The sequence below is a fragment of the Phyllopteryx taeniolatus genome, chromosome 1 (assembly GCF_024500385.1).
Source record: "Phyllopteryx taeniolatus isolate TA_2022b chromosome 1, UOR_Ptae_1.2, whole genome shotgun sequence".
In the NCBI taxonomy this organism is placed as follows: Eukaryota; Metazoa; Chordata; class Actinopteri; order Syngnathiformes; family Syngnathidae; genus Phyllopteryx; species Phyllopteryx taeniolatus.
Genome location: NC_084502.1, coordinates 15794799 through 15807298, shown reverse-complemented (window position 1 = coordinate 15807298; position 12500 = coordinate 15794799). Strand labels below are relative to the sequence as shown.

The window sequence follows — 12500 nt, the reverse complement described above, 5'->3', positions numbered from 1 at the left end:
AGATGGTGAGAAATAAGATTCTCTGGTCTGATGTGACCAAGATAGAAATGGTTGGCCTTAATTCTAAGTGGCATGTGTGGAGAAAACCAGGCACTGTCCAATACAGTCCCAACAGTGAAGCATTGTGGTGGCAGTATCATGCTGTGGGTGTGTTTTTCAGCTGCAGGAACAGGACGACTGTTGCAATCGAAGGAAAGATGAATGCGGCCAAGTACAGGGATATCCTGGACAAAAACCTTCTCCAGAGTGCTCAGGACCTCAGACTGGGCCGAAGGTTCACCTTCCAACAAGGCAATGACCCTAAGCACACAGCTAAAATAACGAAGGAGTGGCTTCAGAACAACTCCCGAGACTGTTCTTGAATGGCCCATTCAGAGCCCTGACTTAAACCCAATTGAGCATCTCTGTAGAGACCTGAAAATTGCTGTCCACCAATGGTCACCATCCAACCTGACAGAACTGGAGAGGATCTGCAAGGAGGAATGGCAGAGGATCCCCAAATCCAGGTGTGAAAAACTTGTTGCATCATTCCTAAAAAGACTCATGGCTGTATTAGCTCAAAAGGGTCCTTGTACTAAATACTGAGCAAAGGGTCTGAATACTTATGGCTGTGTGATATTGCAGTTTTTCTTTTTTAATAAATCTGCAAACATTTCAACAATTATGTATTTTTTCTGTCAATATGGGGTGCTGTATATACATTAATATGGAAAAAAATGAACTTAGATGATTTTAGCAAATAGCTGCAATATAAAAAAGAGTGAAGAATTTAAGGCAGTTTGAATACTTTCTGTACCCACTGTACGTGAAGCGTATAGATCCAATGAGTTTTTCCTGGAGGGGGGGAGATCGCTGTCGTCATAGGCTGTTTCGTAGTCCTTGAACGATGACAGCTAGTGGTAACGGTACTTTTACTCTGTTACAATGATCTAAATGTCGCTCGCTACTTTTATTTATCAATTATTACTTATTTATCAACTATTTTGTGCGCGAGACTATGACTTCGACTTCCGCATTGGGCGCTGTTTGCACCAATATAATTTAAGCACTAGTGACGTTTAAGTCTAGTTCACCCATCAAACGACAAAAGAAAGTCACAACCTCACACGTCTTCTATTGGGCTTCCCGGGCATAGGTATTACCACTAGATAAACCAGCCCGGCTGATTGTCGTGCCTAGATGGCCACCATTTTGGGAAGGTCGTCGTTACCATGAAGGCAACGGCGCGCTACTCTTGTTTACATTTAGCCGAAGAAAAACAACAGCTTGCATGTATTGTAGTATTTGTCCGGCACTGTCTGCCCAACCGTGGATATTTCAGGTCACTTATTTCTTGATAAAATACCATGTAGTAAATTGCAAATGTTTTTCTATTTTTTTTATTTTTTATTGTTTGTGCTATTTCCTCAGTACTTGAATAATTATTTCACTGTGTACTTTTTACTCTTACTCAAGTATTTTTTTGGAGGACTTCTTTTTACTTGAGTCACATTACTCAAGTAACAGTACTCTTGAGTACGGTTGGCTACTCTACTCACCTCTGGAGCAGACATCCTCTATTGCTACTCTTACGTTTAAGCAACATTTTTGCTCATCAGATCAGCCAGTGTCGTATTTGTTGCACTGGTCTTCTGTATTTTTGCGTTGAGGTGCTGCGGGTTGTGGCCCTGGTTGCGATCCCAGCGGAACAGCGACGCACACGTAACATCGGCGACAAGAGCTGATCTGCGAGTACATCTTGTATTAGGAAACGTACCTTCAATTAACTAATTAGTGTACGGATGTTAATGTTAAATCTATTAAGTGACGGAGCGATGTCATAACACAAACTGAACTAACTTCAAATTCAGAAATGGCCAATAAAAACAGAAAAATATTGTACTTCATATTTTCCTGGGGGATCCATTTGGGATTAGCCTTTGCAGTTGGTAATTGTGAAAAATAAAGTGAAACAGACAATGATTTTAGTAAATTCTTCTTCCAGAATGTGAGTGGTGAAAGAGGAGGATGCTATTCATGTGGCACAGCTTGCAGCAGGCATGAGGTGCAGGTGGAGATGGGCCTGGCTCAATTTGGAGGCCAAAACAAAAAGCAAAGAAATTAGGCAAATTTAATCCATCCATCCATTTTCTACCGCTTAACCGAGGTCGGGTCGCGGGGGCAGTAGGTTTAGCAGGGACACCCAGACTTCCTTCTCCCCAGCCACTTTATCCAGCTCTTCCGGGGGGATCCCGAGGCGTTCCCAGGCCACCTGAAGGATGTAGTCTCTCCAGCGTGTCCTGGGTCGTGCCCGGGGTCTCCTCCCGGTGGGACGTGCCCGGAACACCTCACCAGGGAGGCGTCCGGGAGGCATCCGAAATAGATTGCCCCAGCCACCTCATCTGGCTCTTCTCGATGTGGAGGAGCAGCGGCTCTACTCTGAGATCCTCCCGGATGACCGAGCTCCTCACCCTATCTCTAAGGGAGAGCCCGGACACCCTGCGGAGGAAACTCATTTTGGCTGCTTGTATCCGGGATTTTTAATTTAAAATCCAAATTTATTTTAAATCTTAAATTTCTACAGCAACATGTACTTGAGCAGTGTAAATAGATGTTTTTCTGCGTGAAGAAAATGTGTTGATTTTGCCTTATTGTACTCTTCAGTCTTCCTAATTTATGTTAAAATCCAAAAAATTCTCTGCGGGGCCTGGGGGATCCCCCCCAGACCCCCTTACAATGTTTTTCCTTTTTTTGGTCACCTTTTTCATGCCTTTGGTGTTTGCATGTCTGATAACTGGGAATGAGTCTTTCACATCTCGGTGGAGATATTTTGGCCCACTCTTCCTTGCAGAATTGTTTAAATTCAGCAAAAATTTAGGGTTTTCGAGCATGAACGTCCTTTTTAAGGTCATGTCACTGTATTTCAATCGGATTCAAGTCTGGACTTTGACTAGGCCACTTCAAAACCTTCATTTTTTTTAAGCCATTCAGAATTTGTATTGCCAGTGTGTTTTGGATCGTTATCTTGCTGCAGAACCCAAGTGCGCTTCAGCTAGAGGTCGCAAACTGATGGCTGAACATTCTCCTTCAGGATTTTCTGTTAAAGAGCAGAATTCACGGTTGCATCAATCACAGCAAGTTGTACATGTCCTGAACGAGCAAAGCAGCCCAAGACCATCACACTACCACCACCATGTTTGACTGTTTGTATGATGTTCTTTTTCTGAAATGGTGGGCCAGATGTAACGAGACACACACCTTCCAAAAAGCTTGACTTTCATCTCGTCTGTCCATATAATATTCCCCTAAAGGTCTTGGGAATCATACAGATGTTTTTTTGCAAAAGTAAGACGAGCCTCATTTATTTTGATTAGCAGTGGTTTTCTCCTTGGAACTCCACTATGGATGCCATTTTTGCCTAGTCTCTTCCTTATTGTAGTGTCATGAACACTGATCTTAACTGAGGCAAGGGAGGCCTGCAGTTCTTTAGAAGTTGTCCTAAGTTCCTTTGTGGCCTCCTGGATCAGTCATTGCTGTTCTCTTGGGGTAATCTTTGTAGGCCGTCCATTCCGGCGAAGGTTCACCACTGTTCCATGTTTTTTCCATGTGAGGATAATGGCTCTCTCAAGGATTTTTCAGGATTTTAAGGTTCTGTAGCCGACGAGAATAGATTCACTCGTGCACTGTGCAGATCTCCACCTTCAGATCCCAAACAAAATCAGGCAGTAGTAAGGTGACATTTTTTTAAAGCGGTCATTACTTGCGGCTCATTGTGATATCACAAATGAGACCTTGCCACAGAGCACAAAGTGGAGGAAATATTTTAGATTCTGAAATTGAATTATCTTTATTCACTGGGGCTTTACGAATTTTGGTCAATATTTTAGTAGTAAGTAGTTTATTTGTCTATGCTTATCTAGAAAAATCTCCATATAAAAACAATTTATTATTATTATTAGTAGTAACTATAGTAGTAATAGTCATAGTTGTTGTCAGAGGTGTTAAACAAAGTGCCCCAATTTCTTTTATTTTAATTTTTTTATTTCTTTTAATAGCATTGTGGGCCATGCCAAATGTTATTTTTAGCTTTGGATGCCCCTGATCTACAAACGTGTTTTCTCAAATTCCAAGTAGAGTTCCTGTCGGATAAAATGTAGACATTTGTAGGCAGACGCAGATGACAGGGCATGACGTAGGTTCTCTTTTTGTCTGTAAAGTAAACAGATTGAATGTGAGGCCAGAGGTTTTGTGCCTCGCACGCTGTTTTCTTTAATTGTTTCTGCCATGCTTCACGTAAATGAGTCACTTTGAAAACTTTGCTTCTGTGTTTGACCGCAGACACTTTGTGTGGCGTCATGTGACTACCTGGGTCATTTTGATTGGTCAAATAGACTCAAATGTAGCTAGTGGTTACGTTGGATTGGCGAAACAGATTTGACAGAAGATTCCTTGACAAGCCAAAACAAATAGATCGCTCAAGCAATAATAGATCAAAATAAAGGTAGCCAGGGGAATGTACTCAATGTAACGGAGTAAAAATAGTGCTGCTTCTTGACAAAAATCCTTCCATTTTCTATACAGCCTCTCCTCGTTCGTGTTGCGTGTGAGCTGGAGCCGAGACCAGCTGACTTTTAGCTAGAGTTTGGGTACACCATGGACTGGTCATAGCCAATCGCCGTGTGCATATAGACAAACAATAATACTCATAATCACACCTACGGACAGTCTTGAGTTAACCTAAGAAGCATGTCTTTGGAATGTGGCAGCAAGCCAGAGGAAACCCACGCCTGGATTCGAACCCCCAACCTCAGAACTGTGAGCTGGCTGTGCTAACCGCTCGGCCATTAACTCTACAAGTAAACGCAAACCGTATGTTGCGTCAAAACTACGCTGACAAGTATAATTTTTTTCAGATATTTACTTAAGTAAATGTAGTGCGTTACGATCCACCCTGATGACATGGTATGTGTGTTCAGCTCCACGAGCGCCGACCAACTGGCGGCTTGGGAAGCTACTCGGGCAAGGCGCCTTCGGACGGGTTTTCCTTTGCTACGATGCAGATACTGGACGGGAACTAGCCGTCAAACAGGTCCAGTTTGACCCAGAGAGTCCAGAGACGAGCAAGGTCAGAAATTTAGTTTTGGGCTTTTTTCTTCTTTTAACTGTGGCTGTAATGATTGAATTGTTCTTTGGTCCTGAGTAGGAGGTAAGTGCGCTGGAGTGTGAAATCCAGCTGTTGAAAAACCTTTGCCATGAGCGCATCGTCCAGTATTATGGTTGTCTGCGAGACTCCATGGAGCGAACTCTCTCAATCTTCATGGAGTACATGCCTGGAGTGAGTGCTTGCTTTCTGTAGAATCTGTGTTTGGTTGTGAATCCTCCACTGAGGGTGTCCTGTGTCTCCAGGGTTCCATAAAGGACCAGGTGAAATCCTACGGTGCACTGACGGAGAACGTGACACGACGTTACACCAGGCAGATCCTTGAGGGGGTTTCCTACCTGCACAGCAACATGATCGTTCACAGGGATATCAAAGGTGTGGCATAAAAGATAGATACAGTTGAAACCAGATGTTTACATAGTCAATATAAAAAGACACATCAAATCAGACGAAACCTTTCCTGTTTTAGGTCAATTATAATTACCAAAATAATTTATTTCGAGAATGATAAATATTTTCATTATATTGTTTTTTTGGGGGGGGGGGGGGAATACTTTTCATTACTTTCTTCAAAGTCAGAAGTTTACATAGAGTAAGATTACTAAAACCCAGATGATGATATCATGTCTTTGGAAGCTTCTGATAGGTTTATTGACAACATTTGAGTTAGAGACACACCTGTAGATGTATTTAAACTAAGCACTCTGAAACAAACTGCTTCTTTGTGGAACATCATAGGAAAGTCTTATGAAATCAGACAGACTTGACTGACTTGCACAAGTCTGGTTAATCCTTGGGTGCAATTTCCAGATGCCTGAATTTGCCACATCTGTTAAGACGATTATAAGTATAAATACCATGTAAATGTCTAGCCATTATATTGCTCATGAGGAAGACAGTTTCTGTGTCCCAGAGATGAATGCGATTTGGTACGAAACGTGCATATCAACCTAAGAACAAACCCAAAAGACATTGTGAAGATGCTGGTAAGAGTGTGTCATTATCCACACTGAAACGAGTACTGTACCGACGTGGGCTGAAAGGCCATTCTGCAAGGAAGAAGCCATCATTCCCAAAGAAACATTCTCCAATCCCATCTAGAGCCACCTCACTCTTATGCGCCGGGTCTCTCCTCTCCCTATCGCCTTAGGGCTCCACATTTCCAACGCATCTCAAGACATCAGCAACGAAGTTAAAGTTTCAATGCAAACGGGTCTTCCAAATGGACAATGGCTTAAAGCCATAGTGCCAAACTGGTTACAAAGTGGCTTAAGAAGAACAGTCAATGTTTTGAGGTTTCCATCGTAAAGCCCTGATCTTAATCCTATTGAAAACTTATGGGCAGACCTGCGAACGCATGTGTGAGCAAGGAACGAACTAGGCTCAGTTACACCAGCTCTGTCAGGAGGAATGGTCCAAAATTCCTGCCAACTATTGAGAAGCTTGTGAAGGGATATCCAAAGGTTTTGACCCAAGTGATACAATTTAAAGGCAATGGGTACCAAATAACGAAATGTATGTATATAAACATCTGACTTTGAAGAAAGTAATAAAAAATCTTCTTAAAAAATCTTTAACTATAATAATAATAATAATGATGATAATAATAATGATAATGATTATTAATAATGTCATTATTCTGGAGGACTGTAGGTACAACTGCGTACATGCGCAGAAACTATGCGCAGTAGGTCCAAATGGTGTCGGCTTGGGCTGCATGATAATATAAAATAATAATTGCGATTATTTTGATCAGTATTGCAATCACGATTATTGTTCATTAGGGAAGAATCTCTATTTTTAAAGCACTACTTTTCAACAAAGTATATAACAATTTTCTGAGAAAAATGAATCATTAAATAAGAATCAATGATAGATGATAATAAAAAATAAATGTGCCCCAAAAAAATTCTACTGTACTAACAGCTAATGGAATATCCTAATTACAAGTACAATCACGAATTACAACTTAATGGAAGCAAATACAGTTAATGGATTAAAAAATTAGGCTGTAAGCACCGACTTTTCACTTAAAAATCCTCGTCAATATATTGAATTGTTAAGGAAGTGTAAGTCTTTGTTTTTCTTCTTGATTAGTCAGTCGTGCACGGTCACAAACTGCAAAGAACTCGACAGTTGTGATTTCCTTCTCCGTTTACTCCTGGTGTTGTTTTTACTGCGGTCACGCCAGCCTAAAAGTTGAAGTCAAGGCAGCCGCTACAACGATTGTTAATAGTGTCTTACCGTGACACGCCACCTTTCCACCAACGTACTGCGAGGGCCAACTTTAAAATAAAATCTTCATATATTTACTACATTGGACATCAATGCCATTTCAAGTTTTTATTTTGAAGTTGGCCACAGAGCACGGTGCAGGCCCCTAATGAAGTCTTAACCATACATTCGGCCCCTAGTGTCTGGTAGATGAGGTTGCCGGCACTGCTGCAAATGAAGCACTTTTCATATGCAGCAGTGCCCGCATTTCAAATGTAAAAATCGCTGACGATCAGGCTCATTTATTCGTGGCAGCCAAAACCGCAATCACGATTAAAATTTGATTAATTGTGCAGCCCTAGCGTCGGCCATAAACAAAGGCGAATAATCGTGAAATATTTTGTATTTTTGAATTAAATGCGGCGTGGCAGCAGTTGCGGTTCTTGTCAGAATAAGGTAAGTAGTATGTTATTCTTTGATTCGTTGTGATTCGAATCCGAAAAGTCTGATTCAGCATTCGTCTTTTTCAGCAGGCTTGAATGCCACCGATTCGTGAATAGCCCTAATAATGATAATATATACAATAGGGATGCACAATATATTGTTTGATCATCATCATCGCGATGTGCGCATGCGCAAGTCATATCGCAAATGTCCTGGCGATGTAGGCAGGCAAAAGAACTCCGGTACCCAACATGCACTGTGCGCATCATTCTACCAATCATTAGCGTACTGTGAATAGTTTAAGCTCTCAAAACATTCTTTAAAAAAGGCAAAATCTTCTTGCTTCAAGTTATTTATTTGTCACTCCCAGCTGCAGTTTACTGTAAAACTGTGACAAGTAATCACTGCTGTTTTAGTGACATGGTGTGTACCACACTCAACATGGACCAGAGGAAGCGAAGGAGAGAGTTGTCTGAGGAGATACAAAATTATAGATCAGCACGTTAAAGGTAAAGACTATAAAACCAACGACAAGCAGGTTGATATTCCTGTGACTACAGTTGAACATTTTCAGAAATTTTAAGATCCACGGGAATGCAGCCAACCTCCGTGGACGTGTTCGCAGGATTAAAATTGATGACAATTGAAGAGATAATATTGTAACTATTATGTATGAAATAAGAATTGTAATTAATTTAATATAAAGTAATAAGCCGGGAGCAACGTTTGCGTTACTTCCAGTTTATCGTAAAATTTGATTTGATTGTTAAACTCAAACTAATGTCAAAAAATATGACCACAAGTGGAATTTTATGGTACATTTAATGAAACGCACAACTACAAACTACAAAAAGAAAATAACACTGAGGGTAAAGGAAAGAGAGAAAATAAGGCGTACGAAAAAGGAAATTAGGTCATTGAGTTTAGTCGCTGGGCTAAACTAAATAAGTGTGTGAGCGTTTAATGCGTTGAGTCAGAGCGAGAGAAGGCAAAGTTGGGATTTTATATGAAGCTAGTAATTTCCCCACAATTATTACGCACTGATGTTGTACATCATAGTAAGGATTGCAGTGTCAACTCATGAACGCTGATCAGCTGATCTTTATATTAATATATTATATTTATATTATTATAATTATAGACTGTTTGTTCATGTCTCGTCAGTGGGTAAACTTACAAAATCAGTTAGGGATCAAATAATTATTTCCTCCACTGTACATGGTGTCAGATCGCACCAGCCGTCATTGTTTGAGCCAAAGTGGACTTCATGGGAGATGACCAAGGAGGGCACCATTGTTGAAAATAAATCATAAAAAAAGCAAGACTGTCAATTCTATCAGTAATACCTAAGGGAGAGAGAGAGATAAACTGGATTGTGCAAATTATAGCCCAATTAGTGTTTACTTCAATCATTGCTAAAAGACTGGAAAAAAAATACCTGATATTATCATAATTCAGACCAAACAGGATTTGTCTCATCCCGTCAAACACATGATGGCATTAAATCTTTACATATCATTAGACATAAACCAAAATAAAATCCCACCTATAAATTTAGATGCTCAAAACGCCTTTGATTCAGTTCAATGGAAATTTTTGTTTAGATCCATGGAAAAGTTTGGATTTGATAGAATTATTATTAAAACGATAGAGGCCTTTTCTTCATTAACAGAGAGCTACAAACATCCATCCATCCATTTTCTGTACCGCTTATCCTCACTAGGTTCGCGGGCGTGCTGGAGCCTATTTTGTTCAAGTGGGAGGGTTCCATTTTTTTCCCAATGTCGTGCAGCCCTAATATACAGTGATGATTTATATGTAATATTATACCCAATATATACGTTGCAAGAAATTGTTGATATATGAAGTATAAATTTGGATTATAATGTAAACGGTGTGTACTGTCGTATGTATTTTAAAATTGATATAGATTGTACATATGTAATATGTATAACATGTTTGCACAGTTTCCAGAAATACAGTATAGCACACAGTGGAGAGTTGCTATATAAGTGAATAGTGAACGGTATAAAAGCTGATCTGATCTAAAATGTTGCTGTTTTGTTTGCTTTTGCTGATTTAAGTCTGTTGGAGAAAGAGAGAAGGAAGAAAGTTTAAAAGTTGTTGTCTTCAGGGGCCAACATCCTCCGAGACTCTGTAGGAAACGTCAAGCTGGGTGACTTTGGGGCCAGTCGGAGGCTGCAGACCATTTGTCTGTCAGGGACGGGAATCAAGTCTGTCACCGGCACGCCCTACTGGATGAGCCCAGAAGTAATCAGTGGTGAGGGCTACGGCAGAAAGGCTGACATCTGGTAGGACCACACGTGACATGTTCCTGTGTTAACATCAGAGGTGGGGGAAGGACTCAAGTCGCCATTTTTAGGACTTGCAATTTGCATGGCTAAAAGACTCCACATTGACTTGGTATTCACAAGACTCCTTTTGACTTAGACTTGAAACACATGACTTGATGAGTCTTTCTTGTTTGCAGTTGAAAATGATTGTTTTTGAAAGCAAAGTATTTTTCCCCCTCCACACTAAAACAGTAACACAGACCTTGGCTGTTTTCTCTGTCACACACACACACACACAGGCTCGCACACACAGGCTCGCCGCTCGCACCTGCCCCTCCTGGCTTTCTCATCCAATCTCAGATCATGACTTAGCCTTGACATGTTCACGGCCTTAAAGACTGTCGGAATTCATAGAACTCTTAAGACCATTTCGCAAAGCTGCAGCGTTGTTAAAATACAGACGAAAAATTCGTAGTGTCATCAAGTTAGGTAAACTGTTAGCACTAGTTAGTTTTAGCACTAGTTAGTGCTAACAGTTTAGCACGGCCTTAAAGACTGTCGGAATTCATAGAACTCTTAAGACCATTTCGCAAAGCTGCAGCGTTGTTAAAATACAGACGAAAAATTTGTAGTGTCATCAAGTTAGGTAAACTGTTAGCACTAGTTAGTTTTAGCACTAGTTAGTGCTAACAGTTTAGCACGGCCTTAAAGACTGTCGGAATTCATAGAACTCTTAAGACCATTTCGCAAAGCTGCAGCGTTGTTAAAATACAGACGAAAAATTCGTAGTGTCATCAAGTTAGGTAAACTGTTAGCACTAGTTAGTTTTAGCACTAGTTAGTGCTAACAGTTTAGCGCTAGTTAGTTAGTTAACATTTGATTTTTGTAACACTCGCTATAACACCGGTCATGAACATTTTTGTAATGTAATATTACATATGGGCTTTTAACATGGTCACTACAGCATATGAAACAAAACTTGATCCAATAGCAAACAGGACTATTATCATTTGTTTCACTATACTATAAACCAGGTCAGTGGTTCTAAATGAGCGATTGAATTCAAGTAGAGGATAAAGGAGGAATGAAGAATTTGTTCACATTCTTTACTATAACTCTAAATGTAAGAGTGGCTATATTTTTATGTCACAGATAATCTTTACCATTCAATTTAATTCTTTGTTGTAACATATCAAATTATATTTGACCAACAGAAAACAAAGCAGTGCATACATTTTGTCACAAGATCCATCTATTCTATATATAATGCCATGAAAAAGTCTTTGCCCCCTTTTAAACTTATTTTTTTTGCATATTATAATATTCTATATATGTTGTGACTAAGCAAGATTGTGTGACATCATTTACAACTTCTTTACCCCAATTGATGACTTGCTTGAAATTTAGTGGTGACTCCAAATTACTTATTAAGTAGGGCTAGCTCGAAACTTTACAGTTGAGACTTGCACTTGTGACTCCTTACTTGCACATATGTGACTTCCTCCCACCACTGGTTGAGATATACTGTAATGACATTTTGGATGAAAAGAATAATATTTTGGATTGGTGTGATTGATGCATATGGGGCGAGGGAGTTGAGCTGTTCCGTGTCACTGTTCTCTCAGGAGTGTCGGCTGCACCGTTGTTGAGATGCTGACCCAGCGACCGCCCTGGGCGGAGTTTGAGGCCATGGCGGCCATCTTTAAGATTGCCACTCAGCCCACCAATCCCGTATTACCTGGCCACGTGTCGGACCACTGCCGAGAGTTCCTCAAACGTATCTTTGTGGAGACCAAGCAGCGTCCGTGTGCCGATGAGCTGCTGAGGCACATCTTTGTACATTAACTTGCCGCCCTCCTACTAATTTGACGGAGGTGGGCTTCCTTGCTGTAACCATATTGGACCAGGAAGAAGGTTGGCTGCTTCCAGGCCTTTGTATAAAACTGCAGAAGACACAAGTCTTCTATTTTTGCACCTTAATTTCTCAAGTGAGGAGAAGTCAGTCCTCCCTTGTGATGATATGAACTCTTGGTAAACATCTCCGTTTTTTAACGCTTTCTCTTCAAACGTATCCTGTTGTGCTGCGGGATGGTGTCTTTGCTACGAACCCGACCCCAGAATGTAGTTTCCCGCCTTTGATAGCCAGGTCTTGCTGCTAAAAAACAAAACAAAAACATGCAGACAACAACTTCCACTCACCTGCCTTCATCTCGTTCTCTTTGTCGGTCGCCATCTCGCTTTGTGCCTTTTTCGTTTCTCAACATTGCCAGAATGAGTTTGTTGTTAGTCTTATTATGACGTTCGCTCCTGGAGGAAACCAAATCCTGGTAGCTCATCAGCTAATCGCTCATTGCTGCAAGCACAACCATGTCAGACGCTGTCAGTTTAAAAACATAAGAATAAAATAC

At 40.6% G+C, this 12500-nt stretch overlaps 1 protein-coding gene across 1 annotated transcript in view; it reads left to right on the top strand.

The window, feature by feature from the left end:
- Positions 1-12500, top strand: part of map3k2 (mitogen-activated protein kinase kinase kinase 2) — a 27007-nt gene that overhangs the window by 14496 nt on the left and 11 nt on the right. Inside the window, exons 13-17 of the mRNA XM_061775216.1 lie at positions 4956-5104; positions 5183-5314; positions 5386-5515; positions 9933-10110; positions 11718-12500. The exon at positions 11718-12500 is cut by the window's right edge and continues 11 nt beyond it. Coding sequence (XP_061631200.1) covers positions 4956-5104; positions 5183-5314; positions 5386-5515; positions 9933-10110; positions 11718-11937 — 809 coding nt within the window. The 3' untranslated portion in view covers positions 11938-12500. The remainder of the gene's footprint in view (positions 1-4955; positions 5105-5182; positions 5315-5385; positions 5516-9932; positions 10111-11717) is intronic.